At 37.3% G+C, this 21848-nt stretch overlaps 2 protein-coding genes across 6 annotated transcripts; one reads left to right on the top strand and one right to left on the bottom strand.

Moving 5' to 3' along the window:
* Window positions 1-674: 674 nt before the first annotated feature.
* Window positions 675-6489, bottom strand: hexa (hexosaminidase A (alpha polypeptide)). Of its 5 annotated transcripts, none has more exons than XM_026365091.1 (14): window positions 5790-6489; window positions 5227-5331; window positions 5040-5105; window positions 4754-4800; window positions 4521-4586; window positions 4332-4433; window positions 3979-4111; window positions 3498-3678; window positions 3197-3283; window positions 3023-3095; window positions 2371-2545; window positions 1412-1502; window positions 1194-1301; window positions 675-1090 (listed from the first exon to the last, which is right to left on the bottom strand). In XM_026365091.1, exons 1-14 carry the CDS (start codon window positions 6073-6075, stop codon window positions 1027-1029), a joined length of 1584 nt encoding a protein of 527 aa, XP_026220876.1. In that variant the 5' UTR covers window positions 6076-6489; the 3' UTR covers window positions 675-1026. The 5 variants fall into 5 exon arrangements, with proteins under 5 accessions (XP_026220876.1, XP_026220875.1, XP_026220877.1 ...); XM_026365090.1 differs by having other exon boundaries at window positions 4521-4631; XM_026365092.1 differs by lacking the exon at window positions 5790-6489 and having other exon boundaries at window positions 4521-4631; window positions 4754-4805; window positions 5047-5105; window positions 5227-5310.
* Window positions 6490-6672: 183 nt separating this feature from the next.
* arih1 (ariadne ubiquitin-conjugating enzyme E2 binding protein homolog 1 (Drosophila)) lies at window positions 6673-20437 on the top strand. The gene is made up of 14 exons (XM_026365095.1): window positions 6673-7105; window positions 10534-10601; window positions 10718-10865; window positions 13647-13739; window positions 13831-13886; window positions 15052-15118; window positions 15221-15327; window positions 15912-15954; window positions 16048-16119; window positions 16463-16593; window positions 16670-16727; window positions 17103-17363; window positions 18343-18455; window positions 18541-20437. Exons 1-14 carry the CDS (start codon window positions 6818-6820, stop codon window positions 18623-18625), a joined length of 1590 nt encoding a protein of 529 aa, XP_026220880.1. The 5' UTR covers window positions 6673-6817; the 3' UTR covers window positions 18626-20437.
* Window positions 20438-21848: the final 1411 nt, after the last annotated feature.

A 21848-nucleotide genomic window follows, 5' to 3' on the forward strand; every position in this document is an offset into this window, starting at 1 on the left:
TCAAAACTTATAACCATTTCTTTTCCTGCTAAATTAACAGTCATTGCTTGTGTTTTTCTTTCTGTTGAGACATCAACAAGCTTTAGAGGAAGGCCTCTCTTGTGCAAATCTTCCCAAGAAAGTATTTTCATTTTAAATGTTTTTTTGTTGTTGTTGTTGTTGTTTTGTTAGACTTGTCTTGCCCACTAGAGGGTGGTGTAAAAACAGTTTGTCTATTTTATTTATTATTAGATTTATTATTAGATGCAGGTCTCCTCAGCCCCAGAGCCGTATATCTCCAGAGTACAGTTACTGGCCCTATAAACCTGCCCAGTGTTTTTGCTGCTTCTTGTTGTTTTTTGTTGCCTGCTGTTCTTTTCTCTCTCCTCTTTCTCCTCTCCTGGTTCTACTGGAGGTTTCTTCCACTAAAGTTAAACTAAAGTTTCTTTTTCTCTCCACTGTCACTGTAGTGCTTGCTCAAGTGGGGCTGCTGGGTTTTCTATATAATTCTGTACACGGTTATATTTTGGAAGGTCTTACACTGTGAAATGGATTGAGATGACCTCTGTTGTGGTTTGCCACTATACAAATAAGATGAAATTGAACTGAATTGAAAATGTGCATTGTGATTAGACTGGAAAACCTTCTAATGTTTAGAAAAAAGAAGTCTGGATGACAATGTCTGTACACTCACATCATTTTATTACATTTCATTGCAAGGTTACAAGCTACAGCATACAGGCTGTGTCAATATTTAAAATTAAAATCTACATATTTGTAGTGATCGAGTACGCCTGAGCATGCCATTAAAGTCAACATTTTATTTCCTTCAAGGAAGGTTAATAACATTTTATATTCAAAATGTCACAGGTCCCTGAGAAATCATTTGAATTAGTACATATGGAGACTGGAGAAACAAAAAAGATTAGACCACTGTAAATGATACATGATATTTTTAGGCAACTATGAATTGAAATGGTTAACTTGCTATCAGATGCTCTTAAAAGTGAAAAAAAAAATCTTGCAATGGTTTTCCACTTGACATCTTCAAACACTGTGGTACTCGTGTTTGCAGTGTCCAACATACAGAGGCTCTGCCTGGATGCCACGCCTTAAGTAAGAGGCAGAAGTTGATATGTTATAAAGTTTCTTTTTGAGATATGCAGCACTGGGCTCTTTAAATGTAAAAAAGTAAAAAGAAAAAAGAAAAGTACCTCAAGAGAATGCAACGAAAGTCCTGCAAACGAGGAAATGCTTTGTCTACACTGGAGGTCTGCTTCTCATTACTCCACAGTCTCTCTGCAGCAGCACTTGCCCTTGGCCTGGGATTGTGGATGCAATCAGTAATTATTTTGAATCGTTTCATAGGATTGTTGCTTCACTTACTATAATAGGATAGTGAATTGATTTTCACATCTTTTTTCTTTTTTACCAAAGACGTGGAGCGAGGTTGGTGGCATCAACATACTCCCCCCACATGCAGACCTCACCGCCTATCACCAGACTCTTCTGTTCCTCAGTACCTTGGTGGGGATGGTAACAACTTGATCAATTCTAAGTAGTTGGTTAATAGGTGGTTAATACCTACCTTCTTTTTTACCAAACAAGATAACTTTTTGCTTAACATTCATCACACCACTTCAAGTCAAACCCGACAAGCCACTGCTTAAATTGACCTATTTAACTGCTAATTCCCACTGGCAGCTCCATTCACCAGTACTTAATTGAGCCAGGTTAGAACAGTTTGTACATGTATATGTACCACAGAACAGCCAAGAGGACCCTCCTGCCAGATTTTGTGGTCCTGCTGACCTTTGTCTATTAACCATCTACAGGGTCCTTCCTGATGTGCAACACAATTTCCTTAGCCGTGAGCTTGGTGATAAAAAACAGGCTGCTTTGTCACTCTACAGTATGTTGCATTGCAAATGCTGCATAAAATTTCTGCCTTTTGTGATATATTAATCTATTTAATCATTTATTTTTAGATATTATATTTTTCAGAGTTGAGTGCCAATTGCATATTTCATACTAATTCTAAGTTGGGTACTGTTTGTTGTGTGTTGACAATGGAAGACAACTCCAAAAACACATTAAATTGATTTGTATATCTTACTACTGTGTATATTAAACTCTGTATACAAACAGTATAGTATACTATATCATATGGAATTGTGACATACAATACACAATGCATTTGTACCACTGATGCATAAGCATCAGTCTGCCACCTACTGGTATGACTGTATAACATTATGTGTTGCATTATCAGTTTGGCCATCTATAACCTGCATTCAGAATGCCAAATTACAATTAAGTCATTATTAGAGACAAACACCACAGCAGTTAGTACAACATTCATTAGCAACAGCACAGAGCTTTTTCTCTGACCCTTGAAGGCGAGGGGCCACACAGTGTAGTAACGTGCCCAGTTATGTGTCGGTCCTGGCTGGTCCAGATACCATGGAGAGGCCAGAATAACCCTGAGCCCTGCTTTAGCCACTCTGCGTACTTCACAGAGGTAACAGCCCTCTTTCCATACCTCAACCACTGATAGAGAGCTGCGCTGCAACACAGTGCTATATATCAGTCTGACATGAACCGTTGTGTGAGTGTTAAAGTGTTAACAAACAATACCATGTTTAAAATGGAGCATGCGAACGACTGTATATGCACTTATTCTGACTTATCGTAGTTATAATTGTTTACCCTTAATTTGAGCATTTTGAACATGGTGTCAGTCAGCACATTTTAAGACACTGAATATATCCTGGTACATGTCTTATATATTAAAGCTTAAATATCTCCCTCTGGAAAATACATATAAATAAGGTCACACATCTACACCAAGCATATTTTAACAAAATATTTCCAAGCATGTAGTGTAGTAAACACACTGTGGTGCAATTAACCAATGAAAAAAATATTTCCAATAATATTTAAGAAAATGCATAGTCCATATGTGAACTCATATGAACATGAATGACACAAAAATATTGAATGTTTTTTTACATCACAGAGGTGTTATTGAGAATGTACTTACTCGTTCATGGTAGTCAAAAACATCCTGCCACACGATAGATGTCTTGTTGAAAAATGAAGTGATATTCACAACTCTAGAAATACAGACATTAATGAAATCTGTAATATTAATGTGTTGTTGATGCACTGTATTTCACTGAGCCCTGCACAGTATATGTTTCCCTTTACAACCTACTTCTCCATGTAGAATGCTTCCAATTTAGCAAAGTCCACCCCAAACCCCATTTTTTGCATGAATGCACGAACATAAGGGTTGGATCTCCTATTGAAAAGAAGCAGTGGAAAATCATTTAGCTAAACATAATCACACTGATTGCTTAAATTTACTTAAATTAAATTAAGTTTTTAAAATCCACTAACTGAGCTTTTTGCTGCCATATTAAGTGACCACAACAACAACAATGATGATCAAAACCATGACACCCTGGTTGAAATTATCAGCAGTCATTCAAAGGATCTGTTGCAGTTCAACCTACCAACAGGAAAGGTCAACCTCATCCCCTCCTAAGTGGATATAGGAATCAGGAAACACAGCTGACACTTCCTTAAACAGCCTCTCCATGAACTGATAGGTGGAGGGTAATGCTGGATTTACAGGACCAAAAGTACCTGAAGGGATACCCCCTTTGTAGCAGGGGGTCAACAGATCAGACTGCCCTGGGAAATAAAGACTTATTTCAGCATTTTAAATATAATAGATATTTCTTTAAATATATGTCTTGCATTTCCTTTTGACTGCAGATATTTGCTGTAGCTATAAGAGTCCTTCAGATAAGAAGTGAGTCAAGCACAAGATTCACTGCTGTATAGCTTGTTGCCATTTATAGTTTTGGCAGACAACATCTTATCTAAGCAAATCATGCAAAATGCCAAGTGCATCATATGTTTAAGAGCTATGGAAGCTGAGATCATTTGAATAAAACTGTTGTTTTCGAATAAATGTGCCTCATTTTTTACCTTTTCCCCAAGATTTGGTATGGCCGGGTGAATCAAATTCAGGAAGGACCCTTATTCCTCGCAGCCTGGCATATGAGATCACCCTTCTCACATCTGACTGTGTGTAGATGTGAGTCATCGGATGGAAAGCCCCCTGAATCAGAGCCAGAAGCCTTTGTTAAGGGTGGATACAACTTTCCAGCATTTTGAATCCACATGCAGTTGGCCTGGATGAGCATCTGGGACTAAGTTTGATGTCATAAAATGTTTTAAAGACAAATTATAATAAATGTGCAAAGTCACGTGGTGCACGTGGCCTCAGGTGGTTCATTTGCCTTTATTACTTTAAAGCTTTCTTCACTCACAAGACATACCTTACTGGAAAGGTCTGGAAAGGTGTGGCTCTGGTAAGGGAATGAGGGATCATCAACAATGTGCCAGTGGAACACATTGAACTTATTGTAGGCCATTGCATCCTAACAACAAAACATATGAGTTAACACCACTGATGTGGTGTGATCAAGCAAACAGAAAGTTGGCGCTCGGATGATGTCATCTCTTACCAGAGATTTTAAAATGGTCTTCACTGGTAAATAGTGACGCGAAGTGTCCAACAAAATCCCCCTGAACTGAAACCGGGGGAAGTCTTCAATCTTGGTCTTGTTCACAAAATACTATTTTGATATAATTGATCCAAAATGATTAAACATTAATGAAGCTCTGTAACAAGACCAGAATGTGTCATCAAGAAGCATCAGTCTCATCAGTTTGAGCATTTGTAAAAAAGTGGACTTACTGAGCCAAAATCATCTTGATACACCAGCTGACTGAAGGTTTCCAGACCTGTACTTAACCAGAGGATATATAAAGAAATCTTTCAGCAATCATTTACTATAGATAAAAGTAAGTTACTTAGGCATGTATTCTTTGCAGCATGAGAAATCCAGAGCAACTAGCAAAGCAAGAACCTAGGATACAAGATTACTTTCCTCTCCTTTGATTGTTAACATCTTTGTTTCACAAACAATGCATTGGTAATTTTTTTTACTCATTGTCTTTAATAATGTATCAGCTATTATAACCTCTTACAGCTCCCCACACTGTTTCCGCATTCAGAGATGCTCGTCCTGCAGAGACACTCAGATTGTCTGGAACACAAGGACAGTACAGAAGCAAGTTAGATAAGGCATTGAGCGCTTTTAGATGGGTCCAGTTGTTGGTGACCATTACCTGTGGGGCACTAGCTATAATAAAAATGCTGATCCTTACATTTCTCAGAGGAGTTCTCCATCGGGTAACTGTCACAGTCATCATGGTCAACACTGATCTCCACAGTGAAAGGTTTATTCTCACTGAGTCGCAGAACATCATTTGCTGTTAGTCATAAAAGTGTAAATATTAATCACTGTAACTGTTGTGGAAATGCATACATAGACTGTGCACTTCTATTTTGACAATGTTACAATCCAACTGTCATTGTCATTGTGGGTTTTTAGAGTAAGGTAGGCCTACACCAGCTGACTGATGAATTGTTGCCTCTACAAAGCCCATTGATCTACTTTAAAAGCCAACATCACAAACAGAACATTGAAAACAAACCACAATGAGCCCTGTGCTCTACATGTTTGTGCATTCCTAATGCCTTCCTATACACGTGTATCACCACATTACTGTTAGAAATTAAACACAGACATTAACATACATGTATGGTTTATAGATTGTATAAGGACAGCACAGAAATAACCCTACGGAAAATATTATTACAGGTGATGCACAATATTACATTTGTGTTTCTACGGGAGGATTATTAATAAAACTTTACTTTCACCTACCATATGTATAGTCCGGAAAAATTAGAGAAAAGTATCTCTCGGATGCAGCATCCAGGACAGAGCAGCCGGGCCGAGCGGCCGATCGTCGGCCGTAACTAAAGCAGAAAGCCTGTGGAGTCAGCGGGTATCGCTCTGTAGAGGACGTGATTGCCTGTGGTAATGGCCATACTCCCTCCACTGTGTGCGGGCCAAGCAGGAGGATAAGTAAAAGCAGCAAATTAAGATTTGGACGAGCGCGTCGTCCGGAACAAACTGCACACATGACGCTCATATCTCTCACGGGCATTAACTGATCTGTGCCCAGGAGCGTCGGTCAGGTGACCGAGACCACGGGGCGAGGGGCTGTTGTTTGTTTGTTTGTTAGTTTGTTTTTTTACTGTTTTCCATCAGCATTTATTAAGGAGAAGTATCGTGTGGGTTTACGTGACTATGAAGCATATTGTTGTTCATTAATTCATAGCAAAATCTCTCCTTCTGTTAGTGTTATATTAAATTACCAGCAGTTCAATAATTACTCAAGTTGTTGAGTAGTGTGAGGATTGAAGCAATAAGCTGACCATGAAGTAACGAAGAAATCCCACAACGTTTTACAAACTAAAAATAGTTATAAAGCATTATAGACTATAAGAGTCCATATGAGGCCTATATACGATATTTATCGTCAACATTATGTGACAGGACTTTGTTTATTGGCTCGCTGATACCTGTAGCTACCAGTGGGTAACTAGTACTATTTCTGCCTGGTTTAAAATTGTTTCGAGAGATATTCAGATGAAAATAAAAGTTTCTTATACTAATCCATTTCTTTTTTGACATCTTCCTGTACCGTCCATCTGACGTAAGGCCGTCGTCAGCTGGTGACGCTGCGTCTCTTTGTTGGCTTAGCAGCGGCGACGTTTTGTTGTTATTTTCGCTGCAGCTGAAAACCAGGCTCGGATAATTTGGGTTCACGTATTGTTCCGCAATCAGTATCTCACACACTGTAGAGCTTTAGGTGTGCTTGTCACAAGTTGATAACCACCCTAGGAATGGACTCAGACGAGGGATATAACTATGAATACGACGACGAAGAGGAGGAATGTAGCGAGGACAGCGCCGAAGAGGAGCCCGAGGACGACACCCTGGAGCTCGGAGAGGTGGAGTTGGTCGATCCCGTGGTGGCCGGTGGGGAGCGAGACGAGTGCGGCGAGACTGGTGGAGGTGGCCACGGTCCTGGCGAGGAAGAGGAGGAGGACTACCGCTTCGAGGTTTTGACTGCCGAACAGATCCTTCAGCATATGGTGGAGTGTATCAGGGAGGTCAACGAGGTCATCCAGGTAGGTATTTTGGTATGTCACCATCAGGAAAGACCGGGGTCCAGGCTTGGGTGAAGCGTAAACAGGCCATGGACTTAGCTTAGCCGTTAGCCTCTTAGGAGTAGTTTAGTTGCTGGAAGTTGGTAGTTTCACAACTGTGATGATAACCACACAAATCTAACAATCTTTCCTTTTCAGATGAGTTCCATTTTGTGTGTGTGGCGTTTGGAGCTAGGACACAACCAACGTTAAAACTATACATAAAAGTGTCGATTTCCCTACGATTTTAGTCCAGGAAGTAGTCTAATCCCCATTGAGAAGTTGGCAGCAACGTCTGCTAAGCTAATGTAGCTTGCAAGTTAGCTAGCTTGCTAACTAGCCATCTATAACCGTTATCCTAGCACCTCGCTGGAAAAGCATAACGTCTTGGTTCTAGAATTAGACAACTACCAACCCTTAACAGGCGACAACCACAGTTTGTTAGTAAAGTGATTTGAGGTTAACTTTATAAAAAAATGTAAAATAACGTGATGGAGAACGCTATTTCAATGTTACACGAAAGGGTTGGTCATCGCGTTGGTTAGCAAATTCTATGCTAGGTTACTTAAGTTAGCGTCATCAAACTGCCTTACGATGATTTAAAGAAAAGTTTGGATGGGCCACACGAAGACGTTATAATCTGTCAACAGTTACGGATTAGATTTCAGGTTAAATTCAGCGTAGCCCTTCGTCTTAGTGTTAACTTGGGCCTCCATTTCCTTTCACTTATGTAGTTTCACTTGTGTAAAGAATAAGATGGAAAATGGTCCTGATGAACCAGTCACTATTACATTTTTAAGGAATAACGTTGCATTTTGTTTGTGTTTGTTTGAGTGTAACCATTTTATTACAAACATGTCCCAAAAATAGGTAAAATGGCAGTACGGTTGGTTCAGTATAATTGTTCATGGTAACGTTTCTAACTACATCAGAAACAACTGACATGGTAATTCCTCTATAAATAGTATTTAGATCTAGCTACTTTATTTTGACGGTTTTGCATCACTATCAAGTAACCAATTACAAAGTAAGTTAATAAACCTGTCTTATGAAGAAAAGGTTGCAAAACAGAGCATACTCTGATTTAAGGATAATTCATTTCGGTTTCTTCTATAAATAGCCCATAGATATGTGGTAGTCTGAAATTTCTCTTGGGACTTTTACAAGAAAAAGTAATGACACAATTGCAGTTTCTTGATTTTCTGCATAATTTGGTGAAATTTGACCTGGCTTTCACTGAAGTCACAAATTCCCAACAAACAAAATATGTTATGCTGATGAGACACATACAGTCATGTTCTTTCATGTCTTCATTGAACACACCTATTAAACATACAAAAAGTAATGGCAGCACTATTTTTTTATAACTGGTTTAACCGTCTTTTGCAGGAATAACCTTAAGCAAATGCTTCCTATAGCTGTTGATTAGACCTACACAATGTCAATGAGGAATTTTAAATTATTCTGCCTCACAGAACTGCTTCAGCTCAGCCATATTCTCGGGATGTCTGGTGTCAGGATGTCTTGAGGTCATTCCTCAGCATCTCTATTGGGTTGATGTCTGGGCTCTGACTTGGCCACTTCAAAGGCAGATTTCAGCATATACTGAGCTTCAGTTTGCAAACAGCTACCATGACATTATCCTGTTGGACATTCTAATAAATGTGGGAGTTCTTTTCCCTCATCTACTATAGCAAACTGTCCAGTTCCAGAGGAAACAAAAGAGCCCCACATCATGTTTCTACCTTTTCTGTACACTAGTGGTATGATGTTTTCATGTTGGTTCACAGTTATCTTTAAATGCCATATGTTTAATGGGCGTGTTTGTTGATATGTGTGACTGTGGTAAACATTTCATTACCAGTTTATGCAGAAAACTAGGAAATTACAAACAGTACCATTACTATCTCTTACATGAATGCCAAAGACATTTTCTTGTAAATGTTTCTAGTGACTGTGTCAAGGGTGCCTAGTTTTGTCTGGCCTGAGAAGATGCTTTGGGGTAAAGTCGCTGATGGGTTAAATTCACCAGTATAGACTTTGTATATTGTCAAAGATCAAAGATTATACAGCAAGCCACAGAAAAACAGAACAATGGAAAAAGCTGTATTAGTTTAATAAACAGACAACTCAGCACAATACCATGCTTTGTCTTGTTATATCTTACCAACTTCATGAATCTTTTTATTGAGGTGAATCCTGTACATCCAACTGTATTAAACCCTCAGAAAGGTTTGCAAAATTTAAAGCTGTACATAATGCTTTGAGTAAGTAGTATGTCATTGAACCTTGTGTAGCATAAAATAATCTCTTGTATTGTGTATTGTACACTCATTATTTTATTAATATTTGTGAAATACTGTGCCCTGAATTACAGTGTGATTCCCTACTTCCAATTACACCACGATCAAGTAAACTAAGCACTGTGAATATGAAGAGGTATTAAACTTGTAATAGATGAGATTAATCCCCAGTACTTTCCTTAAAACCTGGAACCATGCTACTAAACTGCTGATTTTTTTTTTTATATTTTATATATATATATTAAAAATGGGATCTTAAATGCTTTATGCACTTTATATTTAGTATACAATCAATAAATGTTTCCCCTGAATTATTGGTTCCCTTAACTGCACATTTTTCACATATTTTTCTCTGATAAAACATTTTGACTTGTGCACCACCTGTGAACACAAATTAGTTTGAGTCTTTCCATTAACTTTGCAAGCCACCTCAAAAGTTAAAGGGTTTAGGATTTGTGTGGCAGAATGTAATACTTTGTGATGATTTTTTTCTGTGCTTTACATTAAGTTCCCATACACAGTAATTTTTGTATTAGGCTCTGAGCACCTCCCAAATGTGGGTAACCTACACTCTGTACTGTATCTGAATACCTCCTGCAAAGGCACAGAGCGAACTGAATGTGTTCTACTTACACTACACCTTCTATGTAGACATGGTGATAGACTTGAAGACTGTATGCCAAGGTGTACAAGCTATTTTGGCCTTATTCAGACACTTTATGTCGGGGCTTCCATCAAATTGTAAATCACTGGTACATCAGACAGAAGAGTATGTTTGTATGTTTTAATGACGTGGTCAATAACTAATTGTGCATGTACATAGATTATATGCACATGGAGTTCGAATTCATCAACTTTACTTTAAATTTATATCGGCTATTTAAATGCAGTCAAGCTAGGAAAGGAAAAGAAGGATATTTCATTCAGTTTAATTACTCTGTAACTGTGACATTTGTATGTGCTGTATCATCATTTATATTTCAGTGCTGTACAGTATGTTGCACTATGATGGAGCTATACTAGCATAAACATCATATTGTCTACATTGCAAATTTGCTTTAATAGCAACAGTTGAATTTAAATTCAGGTTTTTTCCTATTCCTCCAGAATCCAGCAACAATAACGCGCATCCTTCTCAGTCACTTCAACTGGGATAAAGAAAAGCTCATGGAAAGGTAACAGTCTGTGTATTTTATTCTTTATTGCTTACCTTCATTTTGTCAGTAATAAGTTTGTTAGCGGAGTTCCTGGGAGAACTCATGTCTTCATGCTTTTTTCTCAATTTATACAGGTATTTTGACGGTAATCTGGACAAGCTTTTCTCTGAGTGTCATGTCATTAACCCCAGTAAGAAGCCTCGAATCCGTCCTCCAATCAACACTAGATCGTCGGCACAGGACATGCCATGCCAGATCTGCTATCTGAACTTCCCCAACTCTGTGAGTTCCATAAAGAGTCAGCATTGTGTTGCCCTATCTGAATGCTGAGTTATAAGTTGTGATTGTAAATTGGGATTTTGTCACAGTGTCTTAGGCGTAAGAGCCTAATGGAAATTTAACATTTTAATGTATAAGGACCTGTAGCTAAGGCATAGTGACAGAGAGGAACACTTTAATGCTGTGTGATCAATAACAGGGGTTGGCACTAAAAATTATCCAGTTCAGGAGCGACCAACCCCGAGTGGCCAACCCTGGTCCTCGAGAGCCACTGCCCTGCTTGTTTTCCCTGACTTATTCACTGCTGATTACTTGGATCAGTGTTCAGCCAATCAAAAGCTGTTAAGTGCAGGTATGTTGGAAAACAAGCATGACTGTGGCTCTCAAATACCAAGGTTAGCCACCTTTGATCCAGATAATTAAGGTAATTAAACATTCCCTTGATAACTGATGAGTAATTTTTACAGCATTTAAGTTAACTCTGCTGCAAAAAGCATGTTGTTGCAGATGTCATTAATGAGCAATAATTCTGTGAGAAATTAAACTTCTCTTTGTCTGTTTGGGTGTCGGCCAAAGATTGCTTGTGAGAGAAGGTGCTCTACTAAACTATGCTACTGCTATAAGACTAGTCACATCCCCCTAAATTAGGTTATGTTTTAATTTATATGAAAACGTTTAAGCAACAAAGCATTTAAACTAAATATTTTTAAACCAGGAACTTTTGAATCAAGTAGAATCTGGAAAATAAGGTGTGTCAGATCAAATAGGATACAGCTGTTACAGTGGCAAGAAAAATTGTGTGAATCTTGTGAAATTTTGTGGTTTTCTGGGTTAATTTGTCATAAAACATCTATCAACATCAATATCTAAGTCAAGAGTACTAACAAATAGGATGTGCCTAAAATAACACAAAACAAAATGTAATCTTTCATGGCTTTGAGAACAACCAGACAAACCTCATAGTGCTACTCGGAAAAAGTAAGTGAACCGGTTGTTTGTTCAATGTTTACTGTAGACCCATGAACACAAATGTTTGCCAGTTCCAATGATGCCTTCTTATCTTTGGCTGTTACTCAGGGTTGTTTCTTTACCTCATTGAGCGTTTATTGTGCTCTTGGGGTCATTTGGACTGGCTGCCCACTTATTGGTAGAGTAGCCACAGTTCCAAAGTGTCTCCATTTGTAGATTGTTTCTAGTCTTTGACATCACTTTGTAACCCTTTTCAGCTTTATGTAAATCATCAGTTCTTGATCTGAGGTTCTCTAGAAATTCCTTTTGGCCAGGCATATGCATTCTTCTTGTGTGGAGAAAACTCAAAAGCTTGTCAGTAGACCTAGTCCACATCTCCAAACTAATTTTCTTAACTTATGCTAACACTTGACTCTAATTAGTTTTTTGAGGTCTTTTTTCCCCACTCGCACTATGAAGCTGTTATGATTGTTCTCAATGAAGACATAAAAGATCAGATTTTAGGCACATTCAAATTCTTGACTCAAATGAAGATCGGATAATGTTTTATGACAAATGAATGCAGAAAACCACAAAATTCTAAAAGGTTCACATACTTTTACATGCCACTGTATTTTAGTGTGCCAGATACATACATAGTATAGGCAAATTAGTCTTTTTAAGCTTTTTACTCATTGTACTATACCGTATCAAAAAGAAGTGGTAAACTAGCTGCAACATATTTCACTTGCACTTAAAATGGAGGGGAAAAATATAAAAAATAGACAAGTAGATGTTTGGGAATGTGGTTTATGTAGTTGGGTGCCTATTATCTGTGGTTATACCTTTTAGCTTTTTTTAAACTTACATTTCATTCCAACAGCAAAAACCATAACACCTCTAGTTTAAAGTGGCAAAGTATGTATTTGGAATGAAAACTGCAGTGTTTATGAATGAACATGTTGTGCTACAACACTGATTGCCTGACTGTCTGTGTTCCTTTGTACTTTGTGCAGAAATGAAGGTTTATTTTATGGTCTAGCAACAAGTTACGAACATACATTACATACAATACATACAACCATCACAAGTACTTTAGGTTGGGTCCAGAAAAGGTCTCGGACAGCTGAAAAGCAGACAGAGACACACAGTATTATTTTGATGGATGGAATGATTGATACATTTGTTCAGCTCACGTTTTAGAACTTTTAATGTTAGTTAATATGTACATCCATCATCACAACTTATAGTGAAGCAACAACTAAATATATACAAATAATATCATCATTTAATATCTGCAGGCTGATTCCCTAATGCCAGAACATATTTTAACATTCTAGTAAACTAAGTTGACTCATTTATGGGCATCATGTATTGAAGAGGACAGTTACTTTAGACAATGCAGTGCTCATTGTGTTGCAAGAACAATACGGGGACCTTATAAAAAACATGCATTGACAAAAACTAGCACAGCTCTATAGTAGAAATTATAGGTACACTGCAGTTTTACAATTATAGTGAATTGTCTCAGTTGAGCTTAAATTGATAGAGGGGGATTTCTAGTATTGCAGCTGTGATCTTTTCAGACAGTGTAATGGAAAGAATGTCATTCTCATATATGTGCTATTTTTTTGAAAAAATTACAATGGTCTCTTATTTTCTTCTAGAGCATTTGTAGATGGGAGTTTATAGCAAAGAAAATTATTCAGTTATTTTAAGCTGTTTACTCAAAATCTGGATGGTCTCACTCACTGAAGTCCTTGACTACTTCAGTTAGCAAAATCCTAAATGCATTACAATCATGTAATGACTTGTTTGTCTTAACATTTCTTACAGTATTTTACAGGGCTGGAGTGTGGACACAAGTTCTGCATGCAGTGCTGGGGAGATTACCTGACCACTAAAATCATAGAAGAAGGAATGGGACAGGTACAGTGTTTTTTAGGATGTAGTCACTGATCGGTGTTAGTTTTTCAAAAGTTGTCTAATGACTAACAATTTACCTTCTCTATCTTCTCAGACCATTTCCTGTCCTGCCCATAGTTGTGATATTTTGGTTGATGATAACACAGTGATGTGAGTATGGTTTTGTGCTTATATTTATGTTTTTCTTTCATACAGTTTGTAAAGTTTGTAACCTTTATCAATAATCAACATAGTTAGATTTGACAGACCAGTTCTGTTAATGAAAAGACTGTAAAACCAACATGAATCTTGTTATTCCCCTTTTTTAAAATATACAAAAACTATTAGTTCATGAGCAAAACACTTAAGACAATTTCTTGCAAGATTGTTACTGTTTTTATAAATTATATTTTTAAATTTCTGTCTTATTAAACCACAATTATATTACTTTATAACATTTAGCCTGTAGTGCAAAACATCTTCCTTCATATTCAAAGCATGGACACTAATCTCTTGTACCAGCTGACAGTAATAGTCTTAACCTACATTCTGATCCCACCAGCTAGCAAAACACCTAGCAGTGTTTTTACTGATGAGTTCAGGTCCACACATGCACAGCAACATTCAGTACGTTCCCCATATCTGCATTTAATTTCATGAAATTTGTAGTAGAATCTGACTTGTGCAGGACTTTTAAGGCTAATAACTTTTTCTTATTTGATGGTTTAAGTTTTGAAAGGGATGGTCAGACAGTTGCTAAGGGCATTAGTGTTAATTGTGAACACACCTTGACAAACCATGGCATTAGCTAGCTTTATGAATAATTAGATAAGATTTATTTAGATTGTTCAAATTAGGAGGAGAAGTGAGGAGGTATAGTATATTACCATTATCAAAGCATTACACACACAAGCTAACTTTGTTCTGGCCTGCAGCAGTCAGCTGAGCTATTGTGCATTCAGTGACCTGAACAGGGATTAGTGTGTTCCCGGGTGTAGAGCCACAGTGCTCCAGCAACACTAATAATTAAATGGCTTAAACACCTATTTTTGACTTTCTTCTTGAATTCGTTGTTATGTATTGGCCAATATCAATTTTGATACTAAGCAATATCACTTAGCTTAAATCAGACAATAAAAATTGCCTACTGATGTCTTGGTCAAGCACTGTTGTGTTCCTCAAAGATAATAACCTGCATCCATATGCTTTCCGTTTTGTAATTGTGAAATGTACAAAATAGTAGTTAGCAGAAAAATGAATTACTGTATAATGTCAGCTTACCAAAAGTCATTGCTGCTATATAATGGGCTAATAAATTATTTGATTTTTCCTATAGGCGCCTCATAACAGATTCAAAAGTGAAGTTGAAGTACCAGCATTTAATTACAAATAGTTTTGTAGAGGTAAGCTTTTATTTATTTATTTTTACGTAAATTGTAATTGCAAAGCAGGGACTTCATTAACTTGGAGTTGATATTCTATCTATCATTACTCTTTTCTTTAAGTGCAATCGACTGTTAAAGTGGTGCCCTGCACCAGACTGCCATCATGTTATCAAAGTCCAGTACCCAGATGCCAAGCCAGTGAGGTGCAAGTGTGGTCGGCAGTTCTGGTAAGAAAGCTTGCTTGATAAAGCAGTGTACAATTCTGGGGAAAAAATAAGAGACTGTCGCAATTTTAAAAAAATAGCATCTATATGAGAATGGCGCTCTTTCCATACCAGTGTCTGTTGAAGTCCTACACCAGCACATCTAATTCTGCTTCATGAGGTACTAATTAGGCGATCACCTGAATCCTGTTTGATTTGTTTGGGCAGGAGTGGTATACAGTTACCCAACAGCAATGTGAAGAGCAAAACACATGAAAGCAATGATCGCAAATCAGGGGTATTCATTCAAATACTGATTTCTAAATGTTCTTTTGTGAAAACATTTCCACCACTTTGATGACAAGTGGATGGATTTCTTTTAATTTCTTAGTATAGAGTTTTCTTTGAATTATTCAAATTCTACACCAATACATGCACCTATAAAGGATAAAATGTACAGCAGATTTTTTTGCAGTAGTCTTTTTTTTTTTTTTTTCCAGAGCTGTATTTGACTGTTGTGAATAGATAGTGATAGTACTTGAATGTTTTCTTGTTTTGTTTTTAAAATATTACTTGAGTTTGATATGTTGTGCCTTCATTTGTTATAGCTTCAATTGTGGAGAGAATTGGCATGATCCTGTCAAGTGTAAGGTAAGCTGGTGGAAAATGTTTTATTACTTTACAGAAATACTTAGCTATACTAAGCATGATTATGTCTTACTCTTATTTTAATGCCCTTTTTAGTGGCTGAGAAAATGGATTAAGAAATGTGACGATGACAGTGAAACATCAAATTGGATTGCAGCAAATACAAAGGTATGGTATCAGTATTTTGCCCATTTATCTGGTTCATGATGGTATAATAATAAATTGATTGCAACAGAGAAAAAGTAAGAAAATCAAAGTAAGGTTTTAATATGTACACAAATAAATTATGTTTAATAATTGCTTTAACCTCATTCTTATCATTTGACTTAGTTGTTGGCTCTGTCACAGCAACTGTTTTGTCTGACTAACATTCCTGTTCAGTCAACTGGTTTTCATATGTCTTTTAAAAGTGGCAGAAAACATACAAGCCAGATCATATAGGGACCTTTTTTACTGCTGTAAATATATATTTTTTTATCTTACAAAAATCATTGATCATCTCTGCTGACAGGAGTGTCCAAAATGCCACGTGACCATTGAAAAAGATGGTGGCTGTAATCACATGGTTTGTCGGAACCAGAACTGCAAAGCTGAGTTCTGCTGGGTCTGCCTGGGTCCATGGGAACCCCACGGATCAGCCTGGTAAGAGCTAAAGTCTTATAGAAATTACTTCTGCCATATCAGAGTACACTTTAATTTATGGATTGTAATATTTCAGGTACAACTGCAATCGCTACAATGAAGATGATGCCAAGGCAGCCAGAGATGCTCAAGAGGTGATAAATCATACTGATAAATTATAAAACATTTGCATACTTTGCAACTATGCATAGTGTGCTGCATTGACACATATTGCAGCAGGTGTAACTGACATTTGTAAACACAGACATGAAGCAGCTCCCAACATCATCTCTTTACTCCTCTCATCCCACTGCAAGGGGTAACGCATGCACAAGTCCCAAAAGAATCTCTGTAATTTGAAAAATTAAGAGGTTAAATTAAAAGTATCTGCTGAATTATTTGAAAACGTAATCCACTCCCAACTAATCGCAAAGGTCACAGTTTAGCAAACCATAACTTGAGGTTCTCACTCTGCACCATGTCTTTAACTTTACACCTGAGTAAATGCCAGTTTCATGTTGTGTGTGCAGCGCTCCAGGGCAGCCTTGCAGAGGTACCTGTTCTACTGCAACCGCTACATGAACCACATGCAGAGTCTGCGCTTTGAGCACAAGCTCTATGCTCAGGTCAAGCAGAAGATGGAGGAGATGCAGCAGCACAACATGTCCTGGATTGAGGTGCAGTTTCTGAAGAAGGCTGTGGATGTGCTCTGCCAGTGCCGCTCCACGCTCATGTTCACTTACGTCTTTGCCTTCTACCTCAAGAAGAACAACCAGTCCATTATTTTTGAGGTATGATAAAAGAGGGAACTATTGGATCAAATGACAAATGTGAGCAGATGGTACATAGCATACAGTAAATATGCTCTTTTAGTTTCCAGTATTTTGATATTAATAGTAATGGCTGACAGGAAATGAAGAATTAATCGTGATGTAATAGTATTTAGCAAAAATGTCACAATTCAGCACCACAGAAAAATTGTTGTAAAACCTCTGAAATGGATTAAAAGCATATTGGCTCATCTTTAAGCTGAAAATAAGCTAAGTTAAAACATAAAAAAAACATTTTAACTTCCTTTTTTAACTGGTCATGATATCTCAGTATCAGGGAAACACAGCATATCAGATTTTGATTACATGGTTATACTGGCAGGAAATGATGAGGAAAAATGGCAAAGTTACAATAGTTATCATTAAAGCAAAAATCCATTGTTTCATTCATTCTAAATAGCAGAAAAAGTATATATAAACTCATTACAGGATTATTTAAAATCCTGAACTGTTCCATCAAACAAAAACACAAAGTGTGTTACAAACGATAAACACGTTGGCACAAGAAATAAATAAATTAAAAAAAACATCTTTCTGCATATTATTAAATTCTCTTGCCACAGGGAGCTACAAACCATCATTAACTGTCTGTCTCTGACAAGCATGTTAATTTTCTTCACTTGTTCACACACACACACACACACACACTTTCATTTTTTTCTGGAGTTTCAATGTCTTTGTCTTTACAGATTCAAAGACAAAATATCCCAGGATTATGCCAGATTATTCCATTCTTTGACATCTGAGCTAGTCAGAAGAGGACCATAATTTTCACTCATTTGTTGAGAAGAGCTGATTGGAAACTTCCTTATCCTGAGTTGCACCTTAGGCAGGATGCTACAAAGTTTACAGGACATAATCATGGAAAACTGACAATTGTCTTTTAATGTATGTGTAGTATAGGATATTATTATTTATAATTTTCTTTTTGGCTTATCAGAACAACCAGGCAGACCTGGAAAATGCCACTGAGGTTCTGTCTGGCTACCTAGAGCGGGACATCTCCCAGGATTCCTTGCAGGATATCAAGCAGAAAGTACAAGATAAGTACAGGTTAGTGGTGGAAGAATCATAATCACTGTCTTACATGGCTATGTTTGTGTTCATGAACTCTTACTAATTTGTCCTGTGTCTATAGATATTGTGAGAGCAGGCGAAGAGTGCTGCTACAGCACGTGCATGAAGGCTATGAGAAGGACCTGTGGGAGTACATTGAGGATTGAGGACACGTCCCAATGCAACAGACTCTTGAGTATCTTGACAAACTAGAGCGCTGATGCAATTTAACAGGGCAGCACGGGCCTTCTGCCGCATCTACTTTGGCAAACCAACCACTTTTGCATCATTTTTCCTGGATTTGTTTAACAAAAATCTTCAAAGTAAATTATATTTAAATAAAAGGTAGAGTAATCAAAAGAAAGTGTACTACAGTATTGTTAGCAACAGAGTGGAGTCTTGAGAAAGCAGAAAGTCCATCTTAAACAAATACATCCTTTTGGCTTGTATTGTAACATCTCCCCTGAACTATCTTATTTTCCTCTTTTTTTTTTTTGTTTTTTTTTTTTTTTTTTGCTTGTGAATCGTTTGTTTTTGATTTTGACTTTTGTTTTCCCATTAGTGTGAAAATGTTTTCAACACAGCTTTAATTGTCCTGGCCATGTCTGCAATATATGGTGAGATTCTTGTCTGGGTGACTGAATGTTGATAGGCTGATTGCAAAGGGGCAAAGACATTTCAGGGGGGGGAAAGAAGAAAAAAAAAAAAAACATCAAAAGAACAAAATAGCAAGTCTGTATTTTTCAATTTGTAAATAGTCCATATGCATGGAAGTTAAAGAGCAAGAGTGGCACGTGTTTGCATAATTTTGAAATATTTATTCTTTACCAATATTGAGAAAGGTGTACTTTTGCCATGTAAGTTGAGTCTGTTTACTCCCTCCACAGTGTGGGGGAGTGTGGAGGTCTTTGGCAATAAGGCATTCGCCCTATCATCCTCAGTCTCTTCTGAGCAGTGCACAAGTTACACCTTATCAGTAACTCTAAATGGGGGCTGACAGAATTTCTCTTGGTTGCCAAGTCATCAAATAAAGTAAGGAAGTAAAAGTGCACGCTCGAGCTAGAAAACCGAGCAGACATTTTACAGTTCAAAGGTAAGGTTGAATGCAACGGCCCCGTGTCTCTTTATTCTAACCTTTTGCCGTACCCTCCTAGTTGTTTTAGCGGTGTTTAACATATAAGAACATGACTAATTATTTGCAAGAGCCAAACTGAGTGACATTCACTCTTTTTTTTTTTTTTTCCCTTTTCTTTTTTGTCTCTTCTGACATGGCTTGAGGTAGCCCTCTTAAAGCTCAGCTTGCACCTTGGGGATTGAATAAGGGTAAGAGAATGTACTGACGGCACAACTTTGGAGTGCTGCTAACCGGGCTGGATCACTCATGCAGGGTCGGGCGTTTGCATCACTCTTGCAGGGAATACTTGAATGGAATAGGGCTGATGGTGGCTGCGCCTCTTTGAAGAGATGTCTTGTCTTGCAGTGAGACTGAACATTGCTTTAAACCAAGCTACACAGATGGACGTGCGTGATCCTTGGGCAGATGAGGAATATAGGGCAAAAATTCTAAAGGTTGTAGGACTGTTTTATAACGCTGGTATGCTTTTGCATTAAAGACTGTACTTTTCGCACATGGGTTGAGGTTGAGGATTTGACATTGAAATGTCAGTGCCCCTCCAGGTTTTTCATTGTTCTGTGTGGTGGTTGCTCTGGTTGTCAAGCTCTCTGCTTGTAAATGCTGGTTCATGTCTCTGGAATATGGCAGTCAAGATTGACTGGAGGGGACATGAATATACAGACACTGATGCAAGTCAGATGATGACACCAAAGTGTCAGCCATTATTAAAACACATCCTTTGCCCCAGTTTCAGATCTTTGGGGAATTCTCTCCCAAATGCTTCTTATGTGTTCAAACTTATTATTTTATCCTAGCAAATTATAAACTGTATTGTTTATTTGAATAAATGTCATGAGAAATCTCATTTTTGGGAGTACTGTGTGAGTCATTAGAGTAGGTTTGGTCTCAATCATTAATTACCCAAACATCAATGATGCATTTCTGTGCTGTGTGTTTTCCTGATATAGTGTACTACAGACCTTGGCGGAGCTGTGTCTTCCAGAATGGTGTGGAATAAATTTAGTAACTTTCATTGAATCATTTTCATGTTAGGCAAACATGTTAGCTTTTTTGCACTACATTGCAGATTGTGTGATAAAGAGGAGGTGGTTGTATGATGTCACTTTTGAATTCATTTTGTCTAAAGTCACAAACCAATGATGATACAAGTTGAATGGATACTAATGAAAGATGGGCTGTTTCACAAAAGCTTTCTTGCAGGTAACACACCAGCTATAGCTGTGAACATTAGGCTAATATGCTCTCCAGGGCTCACTCTGTTTTCATTGTCTGCTAGTAGTTCATTAACATTTCATAACGTTTGACATAACAAAAAGCAGCTACTTGCATTAAGTCGAGACATCCAAAAACTTTTAATACTTTTCTACATATCTTTTCTTTATGCTATCAAAGGTGTTTTATTTCCTATTAGTGTAAAAATGTGGGAAAATTTAGTTGTCTGTTTTGGAGAAAATATTAAAGTGCAAAATGTTGCAAACATTCTGGCATGGGTGGTTGTTTGATAATGGACACAATAGGTTTTCTTGTGGCAGCATATTTTTATTAAGAACAAATTAACTTGCCACAATAAATATTGATGTTTTTTGTTTTTTTTCTTTTTATCTGTGTCCTTAAGAATCTTACTGTGGACTGTGACTTAGAGATAAACCCATCCCTCAGGGATTCTAACTTATCAGTTTAAATTTGCAACAAAACATTCTGCCACATGATGGGGACAACGACACCATTATGAGCTGTGGGGTGGTTACAATGGCTTTGACTATGTAGATTCAATCACAGCTTGTTAACCAGGTTGATATCTTTGACACTAAATTCTATTAAAAAAAATAAAGCTGCATTAAGTAAGTCAAATATTTCATTTTCTGATCAAAATAAACTGTCAAACATGAAATAATTTACTCACATTACATTTGTTTATTTAGGAAATCAGTCTGCAGAAATGTAAGAAAATTATACAAAATTAAAAAAATATGAATTGAGGTGAAAGTCTTGTTTCACAGTAATTAAAAATACTATGATATGGGAACACCTCCGTCTGTGTCATTAAAGTCCTCACGCAAAGCTTAATATAGAGCTACATTAATGCCTGTCCGTCTTTAGTTACAAATAAGAAAACACCAAGCACAAACAAGAAGTAAAGGAAAATAATCAAAAACCACTCTGCTATGATGACATAAGTTCCTCCCCATGTTTCTGTAAACTTAAGTACATGTGGCTGGTGTTGAAATGCTCTTTATGACATTTGAAGGCTTCAT

The sequence above is a fragment of the Anabas testudineus genome, chromosome 6 (assembly GCF_900324465.2).
Source record: "Anabas testudineus chromosome 6, fAnaTes1.2, whole genome shotgun sequence".
Lineage (NCBI taxonomy): Eukaryota > Metazoa > Chordata > Actinopteri > Anabantiformes > Anabantidae > Anabas > Anabas testudineus.

What these genes read in the sequence shown, in the direction of transcription:
- arih1 (XM_026365095.1), top strand. Translation starts at nt 6,818, where the DNA reads ATGGACTCAGACGAGGGATATAACTATGAATACGACGACGAAGAGGAG. An exon ending in AAAGAAAAGCTCATGGAAAG is followed by an intron (nt 10,602 to 10,717) that starts GTAACAGTCTGT and finishes CAATTTATACAG; the next exon opens with GTATTTTGACGGTAATCTGG. An exon ending in GTTGATGATAACACAGTGAT is followed by an intron (nt 13,887 to 15,051) that starts GTGAGTATGGTT and finishes TTTTTCCTATAG; the next exon opens with GCGCCTCATAACAGATTCAA.
- hexa (XM_026365090.1), bottom strand. Translation starts at nt 6,075, where the DNA reads ATGCCCGTGAGAGATATGAGCGTCATGTGTGCAGTTTGTTCCGGACGA. An exon ending in GGAGAACTCCTCTGAGAAAT is followed by an intron (nt 5,106 to 5,226) that starts GTAAGGATCAGC and finishes CTTGTGTTCCAG; the next exon opens with ACAATCTGAGTGTCTCTGCA. An exon ending in GTGGCCCCTCGCCTTCAAGG is followed by an intron (nt 1,503 to 2,370) that starts GTCAGAGAAAAA and finishes ATCCCCACCAAG; the next exon opens with GTACTGAGGAACAGAAGAGT.